The sequence below is a fragment of the Labeo rohita genome, chromosome 5 (genome assembly GCF_022985175.1).
Source record: "Labeo rohita strain BAU-BD-2019 chromosome 5, IGBB_LRoh.1.0, whole genome shotgun sequence".
Lineage (NCBI taxonomy): Eukaryota > Metazoa > Chordata > Actinopteri > Cypriniformes > Cyprinidae > Labeo > Labeo rohita.
The window spans coordinates 43,419,826-43,441,363 of record NC_066873.1 but is presented as its reverse complement, the minus strand read 5'-3'; the positions used below and the strand labels follow the sequence as shown (position 1 = coordinate 43,441,363).

Sequence of the window (21,538 nt, the reverse complement as noted above, 5' to 3'; positions counted from 1 at the left end):
AAATATTACTATTTAGGCTTATTTTTTATTTTAGGTTCAATTTTAGATCTTCAAATTAAACTAAACAAAAATCAGAAATGTTGTTTTGGCAGCTACCTGAAAAAAGTTTTAGTTTTTCATCTAATACCTATATTTTGTTTTGTTTTGTGTTATCTTAATTTCAATTTACAAAATGTTTTAATAATTTTAGTATTAGTTAATAATAACCCTGCTTTCAAGAAAAAAATAAATAAATAATAAAAATGTATTTAAATAATTTCTTTAAAAACAAATCACATGGACCCCAAATGTTACCTTTATGTGATAAAATATTATTGAACTGAATAGACAAAATGTAAACATACAATAATAAAGTTAATCCTTAATAAAAATAAATGTTTGACACAATATTTACTCAAAATCACTCATCATAAGAAATGCAAGGTGAGTGCTAATTTTAAGAAAATAAACACACTAAACATTCTTTTCTTTCCTTCTTTCAAAGAACTTCATTATCAATAAACACATAAATAAATAAATATGAATAAATAATCTGAACATGCTCACCTTTGCTCTTTGGTTCTGAAACCACACCTGGACGACTCTAACACTCAAACCGGTCTCAGCTGCCAACGTCTCTCTCACCTGAAATAGCAAGAACAATACATTACTTCATTTAAAGTCATCTCACATACCCAGACATTTAACCAGAGGCATTAAATGTTTGGCATTTTTACATGCAATACACATCAGATGGCCGATAGTTTTGCCATTTTTACAAGCAATATGCATACTGTCATCCATATAGGTTTTGTCAATTTTACATGCAATATGCATCAGATGGTCCAGAGTTTCTGCCATTTTTACATGCAATATGCATTTTGTCAACCATAGTTTTTGCCATATTTTCATGCAATATGCATACTGTCATTCATATAGTTTTTTTTTTTTTTTTGGCATTTTTACATGCAATATGCATCAGATGGTCCAGAGTTTTTCCTATTTTTATATGTAATACACAAGAAGATCTATAGTTTTTACTGTATTTATATGCAATATGCATAATGTGGTCCATATAGTTTTTACCATTTTTACATGCAATACACCTCAGAAGATCCATAGTTTTTGCCATATTTACATGCAATATGCATACTCTCATGCATTCAGTTTCACATGCAACAGTCATTTTTACATGCAACATGCATCATATGGTCTGGAGTTTTTGCCAATTTTAGATGCAATATGTATAAGATGGTCCGTACAGTTTTTGCCATTTTTGCATGCAATACACATCAGATAGTTCATATAGTTTTTCCTATTTTTATGTGTAATACACATGAGAAGATCCATAATCTTTACTGTATTTACATGTTTTACATGCAATATGCATACTCTCAAACATTTACTTTCTGTCATTTGGTATGAAAAAAACTGTTTGGTCCAGAGTTTTTGCCATTTTAACATGCAGTATGCACTTTAAAGAACCAAATACATTAATTAGGTTTTATTCCATCTAGAAATCTTCTGAGTGAAGCTCTCACCTTTCGACATGGTTTGGATGACACCTCAAAGGAGGCCTTGAATGCACGCCGCTGCTGGGTGGTGAGTATGGTGCGTGGTCTTTTGGGTCTGCGCGGGTCTTTGCTGTCATCTGCGCCTTTGCCCTGACCTCCTGCTCCTTTCTCTGGCTTCACATCCAGATCTTCATCCTCACTCTTGTCTGCAGAAACAAGCATTTTAAAACCACCTTTCTATGGAAAGCAGCTGAGATGAGAGGAAAGGAAAGATTCATGTTCTCACCGGAATCAGACATGTCCGGGCTGACTGAGTGCAGCAAGTCCTTCTCTCTCTCGTAGTCAGTCTTGCACAGCAGCTGTCCCTCCTTCAGGACGAACTCATCTCCTTTACACAGCTGTCGCTCGCACACACAGCAACAGAAGCAGCCGAGATGATACACACTTTCTAGTGCACGCATCACAAACTCAGTGGGAGCGATCTTTTCCAGACAGCCACTGCATTTGGCCGCAAACAACCTGATGAGGAGAAAGAAAACAAAAATTAATGCTATTTAAACATTAAGTGTTTGCCATTTTTACATGCAATACACTTCATATGGTCTAGAGTTTTTGCCAGTTTTAGATGCAATATGCATAAGCTGGTCCATACAGTTTTTGACATTTTTACATGCAATATGCACACTCTCATGCATTCAGTTTCTTTCATTTTTACATGCAATATGCATCAGATAGTCTGGAGTTTTTGCCAATTTTAGATGTAATATGCATAAGAAGGTCCATACAGTTTTTGCCATTTTTACACGCAATACACATCAGATGGTCCAGAATTTTTCATATTTTTTTATATGTAATACACATCAGAAGATCTATAATTTTTACTGTATTTACATGCAATATGCATACCATTTTTAGATGCAGTACACATCAGAAGGCTGATAGTTTTTGCCATTTTTACATGCAACATGTATTTTGTCAACCATATAGTTTTTGAAATATTTACATGTAATATGCATACTTTCATTCACATAGTTTTTGTCATTTTTACAAGCAATATGACTCAGAAGATCGAAAGTTTTTGCCATATTTACATGCAATATGCATACTCTGATGCATTTACTTTCTGTCATTTTTATATGCAATATGCATCAGATGGTCCAGAGTTTTTGCCATTTTAACATGCAATACGCCACAGAAAATCTATAGTTTCTTTTCTGTATTGACATTCAACACTGATAATAGAATTTTTTTTAGAGCACCGAATCAGCATATTAGAATGATTTCTGAAGGATCATGTGACACTGAACTTGATTTGAACATGACATACTGTAAGCTACACAGCAGGACCTCCTGTTGTAATTATTGGAAGTACAATGTGAAACGGCGACGCACAAGAGCGAGTCATTTCTTCGGTTAATACTCAAACCCCCTGACGTGAGACTCGCTGCAAAGCTCAATAATTCTGAAGCATTAAGCAGATCTTCCCTCAGAGCTCGGTCTTCTCCCACACCAATAAAGTTCATCCATAAATATCACAGGCACACAGATCAATGCATGACTGACACCGGACGCCCCGGCGGTGCCGCGCTCCTGATTATGACTTTGAAAGAGATTTTTAATAAGCCTCGAGATACGATGGTATCATGAGGTGAGACGCGCAAAAGAGTTTTACAGAGGAGTCAATATTCAGCGACGGACCCATAGGAAGGAAAAATCACAGATGAGATCTCTTTAATATCTCGATTGTTTCTCCCAGACAGCACTGAAAGAGACTTGAGCTGAAATCTCCTGCTATACTTAGATGTTTCTCCTGAGGAAAAAGACCTCAGATCTCAAACTATGCTCAAAGTTTGCACACATTTCCACTCTCTCTATCAATGAATGACATATTCGTTTTTGTATAAACACTATCATTCAAAACAATTAAAGAAGTTACTACTTTCATACAGCAAGGATGCATTAAATTGATCAAAAGTGACAGAAAAGACATTTATAATGTTACAAAAGTTTCTATTTTAAATAAATGTTGAACTTTCTGTTCATCAAAGGACCATGAAAAATAAAATGCATTACAGTTTTAACAAAAATATGAAGTGTTTTCAACATTGATAATAGAAATGTTTCTTGAGCAGCAAATCAGCATATTAGAATGATTTCTAAAGGATCATGTGACACTGAGGACTTGATTAATGATGCTGAAAATTCAGCTTTGCATCACAGATATAAATTACATTTTACAATATATTCACACAGAAAACAGCTGTTTCGAATTCTAAAAATATTTCACAATTTTACTGTCATTTTAGTCAAATAAATACAGCCTTGGTGAGCATTAGAACTTCTTTAAACTTAAGAAAAAAAAGAAAATCATACCAACCTCAAACTTTTGAACAGTAGTGTATATTATTTCTCCTAAGGTATTTCACAAGAAGCAACCGAGACAAAGAGTCTGCAAACAAGACTGCACTGAGCCAAAACAAACAACCTTTGAGCAACACCATGTCCAAAGAGTATAATAATAGTGTGTAAACACTATTGTTTAAAATAATAAAAGAAATCACTCCTTATATTCATTAAGGATGCAATAAATTGATCAAAAGTGAGAGTAAAAACATTTATAATGTTACTAAAAATTCTATCTCTGTTCTATCTAAAAAATTAATCTCTGTTTCAACAAAAATAGTACGTGTTTTCAACACTGATAATAATCAGAAATGTTTCTTGAGCAGCAAATCAGCATATTAGAATGATTTCTGAAGGATCATGTGACACTGAAGCTGCTAAAAAATCAGCATCACAGATATGAATTATATTTTAAAATATATTCACATAGAAAACAGCTATTGTAAATTCTAAAAAATCTTTCACAATTTTACTGCTTTTACTGTATTTCTGATCAAATAAATGTAGCCTTGGTGTGCCTTAGAAACATCTTTCAACATTAAAAAATCGTACCGCCCCCAAACTTTTGAACATTTGCATTTTATTTCTCCTAGGGTATTTTACAAGAAGCAACCGAGACAAAGTTGATCAATGAAACGGAGTCAAAATGAGCAGCCTTTGAGCAACACCATGTCCAAAGAAGCAGTTCAATCCTCTCACCTAAACCTCTTTTCTTTCTCTATAATCAAACGTTAAAGTTTCCCTGCTTCCTGTGTCTGTCACTTCACATTATGCTGCTGTCTGTAATTCCCATGATCCTGCTGGAGATCTTCCTTTCTTCTATTGTGCTTGAGAACTAATCCTGTCTTTTTTTCTCTGTCTTTGTTGACAGGACCTCAGCGACAGCAGCGGCTTTGTCTCGAGTCTTTGTCAAAACAGCCACGCATGACACTCTTGTATCAAGAGGGGTGTTTATAAAAAATATTGTCTCATGAAGAAAAAAAGTCGCCGACATGATGCAAGTGTGTTGTGGGTGGTTGCTAGAATAGTCAAAAGTCAAGAATGCCCATTCATACATTCAAAAGTAGTTGTTTAATACATTACGCTATTAAAAAAAAAGTTGTAAATAAAACAATAGCATTTTTTATTTATTTATTTATTTTTATTTATTTATTTTTTGGTTATAGCATTATAGCAATTTTTTTTTGGTGTATATGATTCCTCATGAACAAGTACACTTTTAATACTTTTTTTTAATTATTATTGTATTATTTTTAATTAATAATTATTTTATCATTATTTCTTAATTATACTTATATGAAACGTATAGTTTGAACTATACTAACATATACAGTACTTTAAAGTAATTTCTATTAAAAGTTATATTTTCTAATGATGTTATACATTTCTAATGATGATGTTGCAATTTAGTACATGCAAAATATATTAAAATGCTATAATTATATTTTTGAATGGCAAATTGGAGCACATAAATATTAACCTATAATATTAAATTAAACGTATTAAATAATATTTAACCATTTAAAACACTTTTTCCTATATATTTTGTTTAAATTTAATACATTTAGAAGAAAGTCATAATTTCAGACACTTAACTGCATTTACAATTAAATTAAAATACATTATAGTTAAAATTGTATTAAATGCAACTAGTTGTTTTTTTGTCCCCACTTAAGTTGGACTTAAGTACATCTTTTTATGTAATTTCATGATTATTTTTAATGAATGGTATTTGAAATATTTTGAAATATACAAAAATATACACTTCTTTAATGTAATTTCTATTAGAAGTTATTTTTAATTTAACATTTCTAACAATCATGTTATAATTTAGTACATTCAAAATATATTAATTGTATTTTAAATTAAAAAAATATTGTTATTACAAAGTGCACTTTTAAAAGCATACTTAAATGTGCTAATAAATAAAATGTTGAAAAATAGTCATGAAAGTGACTATTTTGAAAGTGGTGTGGAAACAATTTTCATACAGAAAGTACTAATAAATTTTAAAAACATTTACAGATAAATTGCAGTTAGCACATAGACTTAAACATGACATTTTTAAGTATAGAAGTGAGATATTTTTCTTGCAGAATGCACTACAGTCATTTTTATTTACAACTTTAAAACAATTCTTTTTTAATGTTAGTGGTCTTTTAAGATTTTTAAGCATCACTTCCAAGTACACTAAGTGTACATTAAATTAACATTACCACATTAACAATTAAGCACTACTTTTTTTTTTTACAAGGAATGCTTTGAGTAATAATATGGAAATTAACAAAGAAGATGCATGTGGTCTCTTTTATGTCTAAACGTGTGTGAGAATGCAGTAGTTTTGATTGACACAGTGCAGTGGTTGAAACTAATCCCTCTTTAATGCCACTAAGAACAGTCTAAAGAAGTGAAAGTCTTCATGCTCAGTCAATCATGCTTAGAAAAGCCTTCAAATCTGTGATCTTCAGTGTGTGGATGTGATACTCATGTTTGCATGTGTGTGGGGGGAGTTTATTTATCCTCCTCTGTGTGTTTGTTTGCTATAGATCAGAAATGTAACAAACACAAACAATAATTTATCCCTCGTTTGCCGCCACCAAAGTTGTGGAGCGCAGCCGCGTCTGAATGGGCTTACGGAGAACCAGCAAACATCTCCAAACACCAAACACCAGTGGAATGACACACAGAGCTTAAGACCAGAGATTACTCAGCACAACAGCTCTCAGATCAGCTTTAAGTGCTTTAGAAACATGAAGATATCATGTAGAATGCAAAACAGGTGCCAAAATATACAGTGATACTCAAGAGGAAAAATATGCTGCTCATTCATAACTAAACAGGTTTATGGTTTTAGTTTATGCATAAACTTTGTCTCAGTTCCTTAAAAAAAATACAGACACAAATTATTACCATAAAAGAAGAGTATAGAAATATATATATCATTCAGAAATTTTGTGTCTGTTTGTTCGGTCATATGCTAATCTGTAGGACTAAATGAATGTGGAGCAGCTCTGATCATTCGGTCGTTGGAGATGATGAGAAATGATTGATTTTATTTTGAGATCTCTGACATTCAGTTGCACGACGTTGGTAAATCCAACCATATTACATTAATTTCATGTAAATAATAACCACATTAAATACAGTTAATAAAGTTCTATCTATCTATCTATCTATCTATCTATCTATCTATCTATCTATCTATCTATCTATCTATCTATCTGTCTATCTGTCTATCTATATCTATCTATCCATCTATCTATATCTATCTATCTATCTATCTATCTATCTATCTATCTATCTATCTATCTATCTATCTATCTATATATATATATATATATATATATATATATAACAATATTTTTCAATATATTTTAGCACATCAAGTTAATTTGTTTTTTTCAATACTTCCATTTATACATCATTTATTTTATTTCAGTTTCAGAAATTTTTGTACATTTAAAATAATTTACTAATTTTATTTTATTTCAAGTAATGAAAAGAATGAAAATGATCAAGCAATAAACATAAACAAAGTTTTCATTTTTCATTTTGATCTTAATTTATTTTTCCAAATTTATATATGTGATTTTGTAATTTTTGGTAATTAAAAAAAGCAAAAAAAAAAAAAAAAAAAAAAAAAAAAAAAAAAAAAAAAAAAAAAAAAAAAAAAAAAAAAAAAAATATATATATATATATATATATATATATATATATGTGTGTGTGTAAATGTAAATCTAAGCATATATACTTTGTCTCTATTTAAAACATTAAAACATACTTTTTCTCTATCATTTTTATTTAAGTGTAATACTATTTTTTGTTACAATTTTTTTAAATATTGTAAGAGATTTAATAATTTTGCATTGCATATACATACACAAAATTGCATATACATAAGTAATATGTAATATAAAAATAAAATAAAATATAAAATAAAACAAAGTTATTAAATCACACACACACACACACACACACACACACACACACACACATATATATATAGTTACCTACAGTTATCTTTTCTATATATTTTATCTAAATGTAATAATACATTTTTGCAATCATTTAAAAAATATTGAAAGGCAGTAAATAGTTTTGCATTAAAATGCTATAATTATATTTTTGAATGGCAATTTGGAGCACATAAATAATATATACAGTTAATAAATATAATGAAAAAAGTTAAAATATTGTAAAATATTAATATTTAAAAATAATAGTATTAATTTATATGTTAAATTTAATACAATTTTTAAATACTAATATTTAAAAAAAGTTTTTAACTTTTTTCATTATTTTTACACTTAATGTACTTACAGTAGGGCTGGCAAACGATTAATCACGATTAATCGCATACAAAATAAAAGCTTGAGTTTGTCTAATACATGTGTGTGTAGTGTGTGTAATTATTATGTATATATAAATACACAAATTAAATGTATATATTTAAGAGAAATATGTTATTTATGTACAAAATATTTTTATTTATATAAAATATAAATTCTAGATAAATTATAATAAATACATATACTTGTAAATATTTCTTAAATATGTACATAATAATTGCACATAGAACACACATATATATTAAGCAAACTCAAACTTTTATTTTGTTTGCCAGCCCTAATTTACAGTCAAAAACCTCTGAAGCTCCCAAGAAAAACATATGTATGTTAAGGACACTTTTGTCCACGAGAAACAATTGAAATATTAATAAGATCTCATTTGTGATGTTTCTTACTTTATGAGTTTACAAATTCACCTGATGAACCTCTAAAATCCACTGGTCTCTGCAGACACATGTATTCAATTGTAACTGGTACGTCATTTGAAAGTAATTACATCCTTTTTAACCAGTCTTTTCACATTGCCCTTTGATGCCATTATGGACTTGCAGGCCTCTGTGTGTGTTTGTGTGTGTGTGTGAGCGTTTGATTTTTCCAACCGCCTCTTCCACATCCATACAGCGCAGATGCACGTGCACTACAAAAGAGCTAAACATGTCATTAAACACTGACGCTTTCCTCTGAAGGTACTGTATGGAAAATACCCTGTAGTCCACACAGCACATTTACCACGTTTAACTGCGTTCTGACCCTATCAAAGCGTATAAACCACATCCAGTCTCTTCTGTAAAATTCAAAAGGTCTCGGATGTATTGAGTGTCGGATGTGGGACTCCTGATTTAATAATAAAATGTAAAAAATAATTATCTTCCTTAATATTTTTGTCTTGTTAATTGTAATGAACTGTAATTCACTTCACATTTTGTTTAAATTTAATACTGTCAGTGTAGTTAAAATCAATAATATTACTGAATATTAATTTTCTTTTAATCCCCAATCATTTCAGGTATTAAAATGTCACTTTTATTTAGTTAAAACTACTTGTTTGTCTTTTAATAGGCTGATCTATCTAATATCACAACAACCACTTCAAACATGTCACCATTAATCATGTAAACTAATGATTATGCTTTGATTTCACTGCAGTGTCTGTGTGAATTAACACTAGATGTGGCTAATTAGGCTGAAGTGAAACGCTGAGAGAGCGCAGAGAGAAGGCTGCAGTAAAGGGAGCGTGTGTTTGTCCGGGGCCCCAGAGTAAACTCCAGCCCCAATACAACACCTCCAGAAGCTCATCACTCATCGCTCAACACATATTAGCATGCTAATCGCCCCGCAGACATGCTAAATTCCCGATTAGGATCAAAATGTAAACACAGGGAAGCGGAAAGGAAGCGTGTCAACGTACCTTTCAAAAAGGGTTGTGAAAAAATAGACTTTGATGAATATTATGAAATCTGATAAAAAAAAATGTCCACGCAAAATAAAAACAGAAAGATAATTAAAGACCATTTTTAATATGGATGTAGAAAAGTAAGCCTAATGCAAAAAAAAAAAAAAAAAAAAAGATTAAAAATGATTTAAAAATACAATTGTAATTGTAATAATGTTCAGATGATAAGATAAGAAATAAGCAAATTAATTTTCAAAAAAATATATTTATTAATGTTTTATAATACATTCTATATAAATACTTAATATAGAACATTTATTATATATTTGATTACTTTCTCTTTATTATTTTAGACCATAAATGATTTCGTAATATACTGTAAACTGTGTAAACTGTGAATATTTTAGTTTATTTTACTTTGTTTTATTCATGCACAGTACTTTTTATTATTTTAATGTAATGATAATTTAATACAATTATTTTCATTTTTCTTACTTTAATTTATTGAATTGTAATTGTATTTTTTTAATTACTTTCATTTTTCCTCTTCCTCTTTTTTCATTTAAATTATATATATTTTTTATTTATTATTTAATTAATTTTATTGTTATTTATTTAATTAATTTTTTTTATTTAATTTTTTTGTTAGTTTTCCTACCTACACAGCCTGGCATGATTATGCCTTAATAATACTCTTAATAATACTCTCTAGCTAGGCTATATAAGACCTTTAATATTTTTACAATTATTTATATATTATTGTATTTTATTTTATTAACGTAATATAATGTACTTTTTATTATTTTCATTTATTTAATTGTAATTTTATTTTTAAAATTATTTTCTTTTTTCCTCTTTCTCTTTTTTTGTTTTATTTAAATTAACACTAAAATGTATGTTTTATTTAAATTATATTTAATTTTTAAATTTATTATTTAATTTATTTCATTATCATTTATTTCATTTATTTATTTATTTATTTTTTGCCATGAATAAGCCTATGATTCCCAATAATACTCTCTCCAGCTTGGCAATATAAGACAGTTATTATTTGTTATATATATATATATATATATATATATATATTTATTTATCATGGCTTAATTGGGAAAACATCTTTATTTATTGATTGTTTGGTTAATTAATCGTTAATATGCCTACCTAGACAGCATTTTTGGGCTTGAATATGCATTTGATACCCAATAAAACTATATAGCTAAACTATAAAACACTATTATATTTTATATATATAAATTCACCTGTTCAATTGTAATGCTCATAGAAAACTAAATTATGATCTGTTTTAAAGAGAAATCATGCATAACCACACAAAAATTAAACGCTTCAAAAGCAACAGCAATAGGAAGAGGACAGAGATGTAGTCAGATGAGAAAGGAGAGAGAGTGTGTGAAAAGGAGCGCTCAGATACAGCAGGTACACAGTGTGTGCGTGTGTGTGTGTGTGTGTGTGTGTGTGTGTTGGACAGCTGGTTTTCCTAAGTTTGGCAGCTCTATTCAGACTGAAGTTTACTCAGCTCGACCACAACAGCAAACAGAGTACGAGCGAATAATGGAGCATGCATACAAAAGACAACACACACACACACACACACACACACACACACACACACTGTGCTATACTTACTTTACACTTTAAAATACAACCTAAGCTTTAGCAAAGACCTTACCAACAACTATTTGTGGCTGTATAAGGTTCTTGAGTTGAGCTATAGAGTCTTTTAGAGACTTTGTAAGTTCTTCAGATCTTAAAGCACTAAAACAGATGGTTTTCTGAAGATCATTTGCTTAAAAAGTTCTCCTATGACATACGTTCTCCTTAAACCCTTACTGGAAGCTTCATTTTCAGCGTCTATTAGGAAATAGAAGCGCCTAGAAGCTGATTAGAGGGTAATGTCTTACAGATCAGAACAGATCTTAGCTCATGGTCTAAAAATGGGCTCTCAGAAGTCCAGGTTTTGTGTAGGTAGTAGTAGAAACCCTGGCCGCAGCATCTGTGCAGTATCGGGCCGCATTATCAAAGCCAGATCTGACCACAGGCCTGAATGAGTCCATTCTCTCTCAGCTTCTTATTGGCTGCGCTTCAAACCGAGTGCTGAGCAACATTATTGGGTATCACAGGCATACTCATGCCCAAAAACGCTGTATAGGTAGGCAAACTGACAAAAATAAAATAAAATAAAATAAAATAAAATAAAATAATAAAAAACAGACAAATAAATAAATACATTAATAAATAAATAGATAAATACATATGTGAAAAAAAAATATATATATATATATATATATATATATAAAATCTAGAAGTGGGGAAAATATATATATATATATATATATATATATATAAATATATATATAAATATATATCATATGATAGTGTCACTTACTAAACTTTGGGGAAAATGTGCTGAATGTGCACCAAAATAATAATAACAAAGAATGTTGAAACATTAATGCTAAAATTAATGACTTATATTTTTTTAAAGAATGAATAAAGAAAATTAATAAAAATTATTAATGGTCTAATACAGCCTAGCTAAATAGTATCGAATTAAACTAATATAATAAGAATGATGTTTTCACATTAAAGCAATGATAAACTTTAAGGGAAATGTCCTGAAATGTCATAAAAATAGTAAAAAAAATATGTTAATAAAGATGACGTTAAAATAAATAAGTTAAAATTAATATTGTCTTATATCTAGTTCGATTGCATTATTGGACACAAATGCATGCCCAAAATGTTGTACATATAATATTTAATTTTTAGGTCAAATAAAATAAAATAAAATATAGAAAATGATGCAGAAATTAAGCAAAATGCATTTTCATTACTACAGTGTAAATTAATAAAATGAAATTAAATAATATAAATAAAATATACAGAAAAAGATATAGAAAATTAGAAAATTAAACAATGCAAAAACAAAATAAGTTTCATTACTATAGTGCTAAAAAATAACTTAGTAAATAAAAAAATTATAAAATAAAATAAACTGTAAATAAAATAAATAATGAGACTAAAATATATGGAAATCAATAATATAAAATTAAACAGAATGCAAAAATATATATATTTTTATTACTATAGTGCTAAATAAATTAATAAATAAATAAAATAAAATAGAATAAAAAAAATATAATAAATAAAATAAAATAAAATAAAATAAAATAAAATAAATTGCATGTTCGAGCCCAAATACGCTGTCTTAAAATAATCATCAACAAAAAAAAAAAATCAATAAATAAAATATTTGACTGAAGCAGGGACTGAAGCCATATCTGGGGACCAGAATATCATAGTGACTTGCCTAGCAAACACCCACAGCCACATGGCAACAAAGCAGGTTTAAATGGGCAAACACCACTCAAACTTTCAGAAAGAAAAAAAAACTATAGTGACATACTTTTTCATCCCCACTAACTAACTTAGTAACCGAAGCGTTGACCGAACACTCCTTTCCCTTAAATCTGAAGCAGTTTAATGAGTCTCTCTCCTCATCTGGCCCATTTCCATGTTGGTTTGGCTGATGCAAAGCAGACGTCGCTGTTTAGCAGCTCAGCGGGACTCCATATGTTGCTAAAGTGAGCGATCTGACAATATACCCAGAGCTGCAGTAACGCGGCTGCTAATTGCTGTCTAGGGCCTGCAGCTGCCTGGCTTGAACACAGACCAATCAGAAAGAGGCCAGCACATGATTGACAGGAGGATATTGCTACAACCCCCACCTCCCGAAGCGTCCCATTGGCTGACACAAAGAACAGCGGGTTTATTTTACATGAGGGGCATCTGTGCAAACCAATAAAGCCTGGTAGAAGCACTTGAGTGGCGAGCCAGATTTTCCTGAAGATCTATAGCGTTGGTTAATCTCTGGCTTAACGTAGATGTCAAAAGGCCGGCGCGGCCTCCGGAGCAGATGTGCCGGCCATTGTTGTCCGGTATACACCATATGAACTACTTCTGGAGAGAATCAAAGTGAAGAGATCATGACGGAGAGTTAATTAAGTGGACGCTACTTGAAGTGAAGAGCTCTTGCTTTTAGGCTCCGTTCCAAGAACTAGTGAGCTGCCTAGCTGTTTACCATCTACGTAGGGAGCGGAATGACCCAAACAGAACTACATGAAAGCTCAACATACTACACACTTTGTGAATTATTCAAAAGCAAAGCTATCAAATTTATCAAAAGCTATCAAAATGACACACTAAGCTTAGCTGGCATACACATATACATTTCTTTAATATTTATTGTGCAAATGCACATTTAAAGGAAAAAAAACTTAAAGGAAAAGAAAAAATACACTGTTGATAAATGTTAAATGATACAACAATCAATTTTAATAAGTTAAAAATTTCTTAATATTTTTAAGTACAGCATATAATTATATATAAAATATATTTAAATGTAGAAATAGAATTATAAGTATGACAAATATTACAGAAAAGATATAATATGAATAGATAAATTGGAATTATATAGAAAATAAATATAATATATTGTAAAAATGGAATTTTAAAAATATAATTAAATTACAAATAATTTATTACATGGTCTTATATAGCCTAGCTAAATAGTATTAAATTAAACTAAATAATGAGAACAATGTTTTTGCATTAAAGCAATGATAAACTTTGGGGGAAATGTGCTAAAATGTCATAAAAATAGTTTAAAAATGATGTTCATAAAAATATTGATGTTCATAAAAATTAATAAGTTACATTAATAAAATGAATATAGAAAATTAATATTATTATTTTTTTAATGGTCCTATATAGCAATATTGGGCATCATAGGCAAATTTATGCCCAAAATTCTGTACATTTAGGCAAAAAAATAAATAACTAAATAAATTAATAAATAAATAAAATATAATATTGTATAATATAAATATAATAAAATTACAAATAATTTATTACACATATAAACACACATGCACACAATATGTTTACATTTATACAAATGTAAATATTATTATATTACTACATATATTTGTATATTTATATGGATTATGTAATATAATGATGCTTGATAATTTTAAGTATAGAATAATTACATATAAATATAATATAATATGAATATAATTTAATAAAATAAAATAAGAATAAATAAAATTCTAATTATATATTAATAATATATATAGATTTTATATAATAAAAGTAAAATAAAAAATAAAAGTATATATAATAAATTATATTTAAAATATTCATAATTATTAATAATTATACACACACAAACACAATATATATATATATATATATATATATATATATATATATATATATATATAATTTTTTTAATATAAAATAAATAGAATGGGCTTCTTTAATATATGTAGCAATAAAAATGATTGTAAGTATAAATTAGAATTGTAAATAACAAATAGAATATAAAATGAGAATATTAAAAAATATAAACAGAATTTTAAGAATAGCATACAATTAAAAATAATTTATTATACATATTAATATACATATAAATACACATATACATTAATGTGTGTGTATTAATATGCATATTATATGTCTAATACATTTCTTATTTTTTTCTATGCTTATATTAATTATATATTATAATTACTACAAGTATAGAATAAGATTATATCTAATATATTAAGAAAAATAGGAAGATATCTTAGAAGGATCATTATGCCTCCCATGTGGATCCATCTTGGCACTTACAATGCCTTAAGATGCTGCCTAGGTAGGCAGCTCACTAGCTTTTGAAACAGAGCCCCAGTTTAGCAACCATGAGGTTACGGCATTGAAACACAAACGTTAAATAAGGCTGAGTCTTTGCCTGAGGCTGGATAAGCTCACAGTGCGGTTTTAAATTACCGCTGACCCCCTTGCTCGGCCCACAGAGACTAAACAAACAGTAATACGGGGCGTTTTGAAGAGGAGGTCCTCGAGCATGTGAAAGGAGGACTGCGCTGGAGACTATTTAACAAGGGCCCTTAATCTGTGGGTGAGGGTTTACGACGCTGACCCGGCCGAGAGATTACGGCCAGTCTCGAGTGCCTCACCTCGACCCCGATCAATCCCTCTTAGAGGAGCTTTAGCCACATCTGAGAGTGACTCTGGATCAGTCTGTGTGTTTTCCCACCATTTTTACGGACCTTTGGCTGTGCAAAGGGATGTTTGTTTGAGTTTTAATTAGCACTGGTAATCCTTAGATTATTAGACCTGAGGTCTGGAATGTTTACTCGGCCAGAGCCTGCGACATATCGGGCTAATTAATTATTGATGCCTTGAAATTCCTCATTTGATTCTCTCTTACAAAAGTCTCAATTCACATATGTATGTATACATAAACATCTGCACCATAAAGCTAACTGTCCCCAGTAACTACCTAGACTGGATGATTGATTGATGACCCAGGCAATTAAATTCATGCATTAACATTACATGTTTATGCTTAGAATAAAAAGAAAAAAAAATTCAAAAAGTAAAATGAAATAATCTATATTCTAATTATCCAAATTATGAAAACAGATTAATAATATATTTATTATATTAATAGCAGTTTTAATTATTTTGTATAATTCATGTATGCATTTAATAATAAATATTTATGCTTAGAATAAAAATAAAAAAACTGCAAAATGTAAAATGAATTAATACTATATACTAATTATCAAAATTATGAAAATACAATAATATATTTATTATATTAATAGCAGTTTTATTTATTTTATCATTTATTTATGCATTAACATTACATGTTTATGCTTAGAATAAAAATAAAAAAAATGCAAAAAATAAAATAAATGTATATTATATACTAATTATCAAAAATATAAAAGCATACAAATATATTACTTGTATTAATAGCAGTTTTATTTTATTGTATTTTTTAGCATTTATTCAAGCAATAATATTATGTTTATGTTTAGAATAAAAAGAAAATAATTTGCAAAAAGTGAAATGAATTAATACTATATACTAATTATCAGAATTACGAATACACAATAATATATTTGTTACATTAATAGCAGTTTTATTTTATTTTATTATTTTTATAATTTATTCATGCATTAACATTACATGTTTATGCTTAGAATAAAAAGAAAAAAATGCAAAAAGTAAAATGAATTAATACTATATATTAATTATCAAAATTATGAAAACAGATTAATAATATATTATATTAATAGCAATTTTAGTTTATTTTCTAATAATCTACTTGCATTAACATTACATTTATGCTTACAACAAAAAATATTTTTAAATCTTTTTTTAATTCTTATTTTAAAGATGTTTCAATATTTCTACTGAAAAAACAATACAAAATATAGATTTAGAAACGTACTTTCTACACTGTATTTTGCCTGTTTATATATATATATATATATATATATATATATATATTCTAATTTTTTTTAGAAAAATTTTACTGTATTTGTGTATCATGTATCATTTTTTAACATGAAATAATTTTGAGCTCAAATCAACTTTTTATTCATATTTTATATATATTACTGAGTGTACATTATTTCTTACTTATTCAAAAGACTTTAAAGTATGTAAAATCATCATCCTCATTTTCTTCTTTAAAAACACATGAACTGACATGTGTTTCCCACTAATGCACGAATATTTTCGAACTCCGTAAAAGTTCAAAATCCCCATCTATTTGTCTCATTTGGCCTTGTAGTTGGAACGCTGGAGCACAGAGAGCGGAGAGCCAACTCTGTCTCCACTTTAAGAGTAAATATTGGATGTGCGCTGACACGCAGACACTCAGCTCTGACTCCACAACAAAAGACCCAAACGGAGCACGAGCCATTGTCAGAGCGACACGTTTCCATAGCAGCACTGGCACATTGTGGGATGTTGGATCCTGATGAAGGCTGAGCCGAGAGAGGCTGAATCCTGCAGACTCAAAGAACCGGGGGGAAAGTCCAGCTCTGACAACTTTTGTGGTCTGTGGCGACTATTACAGTACAGGCTTCAACCAGACCGAAAAATATGAGACATTTAGAGTCAAGACAAGTCAATTTAAGTTTTTTTTATGTAAAATGTATATGCAATTAAATACAAATGTGTATCTATACCACTGTATGTGCTGTGACCCGCATTAGATGCAGAAAAACTAGCTCTTAAAAAAAAAAAAAACACAATAGTCCTATATGCTTTATAAAATGTATAGTTCTAGTTCAGAGTACAATTGATCTAAAATAGTAGCCCAAACATTTAAAAACTGCCATATTTATACTGAAAAATAATGAAATAAAATATTTAAAAATATAAATATATTAAATAAAAATAAATAATAAAGTCAAGGTAAATTTTCCAAAGGTAAAGTTGCAAATAAAAACACACACACACATACATAGTCGATGAGGGAATGCTGTGAGTAACCTAAAGCGATGAGTGAGCTGTAGTAAAGGGTAAGCAGGTGCTTTACCGAAAAACCAGCTCCTTTAGAAAGAGGTGATTCAACTTACTAAACAAACAGAGATCTGGAGAGCAGACGTTCAGACAGTAAATGTGAAGATTACCATAGAAACCATGAGAAAAGATCATCTACAGTCCCAGAGAACGACTGCCAAAGCAACATGTCTTATTTTCATTTAGTTTATAATAAAATAAAATAAAATAAAATATAAATATAAACTATTTAAAAATATAAATATATTTAAAATCTAAATAAAAATAAAAAGATAAATATATAGCAAAGCCATGGTAAATTTATATAAATAAAATGACTAAAAACTACAGACAGATTAAAAAATAAATAATTAAAATCGACACAGTAAAATTACTAAAACTTTAACTAAAACTAAAAAGAAAACAAACAAATATAAAAAATAACATTTCAAAATATAACAGCTGTTATAAAAAAAATGATAATAAAAATGAAAAACAACACTAATGCATTACAACACCTTAGAACTGTTATATATATATATATATATATTACAATGGAAAAAAATGTTTAAAAAAATGAAATAAATAAAATCCAAAAATATATATACAGTTTGAAATGTAAAAAAATATTATATATATATAAAAAATGGCAAAGTCACACAAAATAAAACACTAAAATAAAAACAGAAAATATAAAAGTTACATATAATTTATATATACAATTTTACCATTAATTTACCATCCTCTTCTTTTTTTCTTTCACATACAGAAGCAACATTTCTTATTTTTGTTTAGTTTAACTTGACTAAAATAACTAAAAATGAAATAAAATGACTAAAACCTATATACATATACATTTCTTTAGAGTCAGTTTAACTATAGACACAAAAAAAACAAATAAAAATGACAAAAATTGCACAGCAAAATTACTAAAACTTTAACTAAAACTAAAAAGAAAATGACAAAAAAAAAAAAAAAAAAAAAAAAAATCTAAATATAACAGCTGTTACAAAAAAAAAAAAATAAATATTGATAATAAAAATTAAAAATAACACTGATGCTTTACAACACCTCAGAACTGTGTTATAATTTTTTTCATAATGGAATGCTGTTTTAATAAAACTGAACAAATAAAATCCATAAATATATATAAAATATGAAATGCAAAATATATTACAAAAATCATTAAAATTAAAATTAAATTAACTGAAAGTACAAAAACGGACAAACACACACACACACACACACACACACACACACACATACATACATACATACATAAATACATATATATATAATTTTAACATTAATTTACCATCCTCTTGTTTTTTTTCTTTCACATATAGAACTTCCTCTGATGATTCCAACCACAAAAACATCCATAAAAGCTCAAAAATATGAATATGGTCTCTGTAACAACAGCCTTTAACTAAAGCAAACAACACGTGGTGACTTTGAAACATTAGATGTGGGTCAGACTCGTGGGCTTGGATGACGTACTGTAGAAAAACGAATAAAACACGCTCGTTCTCTCTCCCACACATGCAATGTAACCCGGCGAGACTCAGATGCTATAAAGAACAAACCCTGAACAACCGCAGTAAACAAAGAACTAAAAGGTGTTTTGAAATTTGCGTTGCGTGCTGAAACATGCAAATGTCAAATTTTATTGCTGATAGAGATTTCTCAAGACATCCTTCACAATTCGATCTTTGCTGATCAGCAAACAGGTTGAACTAAATTCCTTGTACTGATCTCATCAAACAGCGCCACGTCAATGTGCTGGGTGTGTGTGTGTGTGTCCAACTGACAATGTTTACGTCACAACAACTCCAAATCATCAGAATGAAAAAGATCTCAAAAGAAAAGAAAACTAAATTTGAAAAATTTAATTTTTAATCTTATTTTTTTTTCTTAACACAGCCACCTAGCAACCAGCCACTCATTACTGTTATTATTATTACATAATTTTGAGGTGGTAACAGGCTTCCATAGCTGAGAAACACCCTAGCTTCAACTTTAGCTTGTTTCTGTTTTAATTTTATTTTTTATTATTTTTTTTTATTGAAGCCTGTTTCCATTTCAAAGCAAAAAATAAATACATAAAATAAATAAATTAATTAAATAAATAGATAAATACATTAAATAAAAAAATAATAATTTCTGAGATTTACATATATATATTATGTAAATTAAATAAAAATAAATTAAATAAAAAAATAAGAATAATAGAGTATATAGATTAAATAAATAAAACAGGAACAATATAAAGTAACTTTTATAAAGTTTAAAATAAGAAATATTATACACAGTAAATAAATAAAATGAATATATTTACATTTACAATTAGAAATAAAAAATATACAAATAAAAAATTAATTAAATAATTACAAAATAAAAAATAATATTTTGAGGGGTTTTTTTTACTCTGAGGTATCATTTAGGAATTTTACTTAAAGTTCAAAATGAAATAAATATATTAAAATATAAAATAAAATTCTGAGATGATTTAAAAAAAGAAATAATATAATATATAAATTAAATAAAAATAAATTCATAGAAAATAACAATAATTCCTTTTATTCAAGGCACCTTTCACAGCCCTACAGCAAAATAATTAAACTAAAATAAAATAAAAACCAATCAAATCAAACATCACTAAAAGCTATTCTAAATAAATAGATTTTAATCTGAGGTTTAAACTGGGAAACAGAATCCAGTTGACGGATATGCAATGGTAAAGAATAAACATGATTTAAAAAAATAAATAAATAAAATATTATATAAATTAAATAAAATATAAAGTAACATTTTGAGAGTTTAAAATAAGAAATAAAATATTATGTAAATATGTAAATATAAATTAACATAAAAAAAATTATAAAGTAACTGTGAGATTTTTTTTTTTTTACTTTGAGGCAGGAACGGCTTTCATACCTGAGGAACTGACTAAGACATTAAGTTGGTATTTACAGGAAACAAAACAGAGACATAACTGCATCTGTTTAACCAACATAACCACCAGCCGTATGCAAATTTCCAGCACAAAGCCTGACAGCACAGACCCATCAATCACCCTCGACGTCGTCCTGTTCCTCAGCTCAACGAGTTCACACCGAGCGCGGTAAAGATTGATCAAAACACGCTGCAGCTCTGAACGCAGGGCTCCTTCAGGCAGTATCAGTATCAGGCCTTGTGTCCTCACAGCATTCCCATCTTCTCGTGGGCCTCAGGCTAACACACAGAACTGGTTGCAGGTGTTTGACACCCACTGGCTCTCTGTCTTTCGCTCTTTCTTTCCCTCCGGCAGTCGATCACCTGCTGTCCCGCCCACAGCATTGACAGTTCACGCTTAGAGATTCATGTCTAATGACTCCCATGGGTGACCCTCACCACCACACTACACACATGCATGGACAGGACTGGGTATATACATGTTTGCATGAGAAACAGAACGGTTTCATTTGTCAAATTTATTTGCATAGCACTTTCACAATTTACATTGTTTCAAAGCA

The 21,538-nt window shown here is 28.8% G+C and overlaps 1 protein-coding gene across 1 annotated transcript in view; it reads right to left on the bottom strand.

Annotated features, from left to right (window-relative positions):
* The window catches only part of lmx1ba (LIM homeobox transcription factor 1, beta a), a 62,021-nt gene that overhangs the window by 3,633 nt on the left and 36,850 nt on the right, over positions 1–21,538 (bottom strand). The window contains exons 3-5 of the mRNA XM_051110140.1: positions 1,780–2,012; positions 1,521–1,699; positions 547–624 (exon numbers count right to left, since the gene is read on the bottom strand). Coding sequence (XP_050966097.1) covers positions 547–624; positions 1,521–1,699; positions 1,780–2,012 — 490 coding nt within the window. The remainder of the gene's footprint in view (positions 1–546; positions 625–1,520; positions 1,700–1,779; positions 2,013–21,538) is intronic.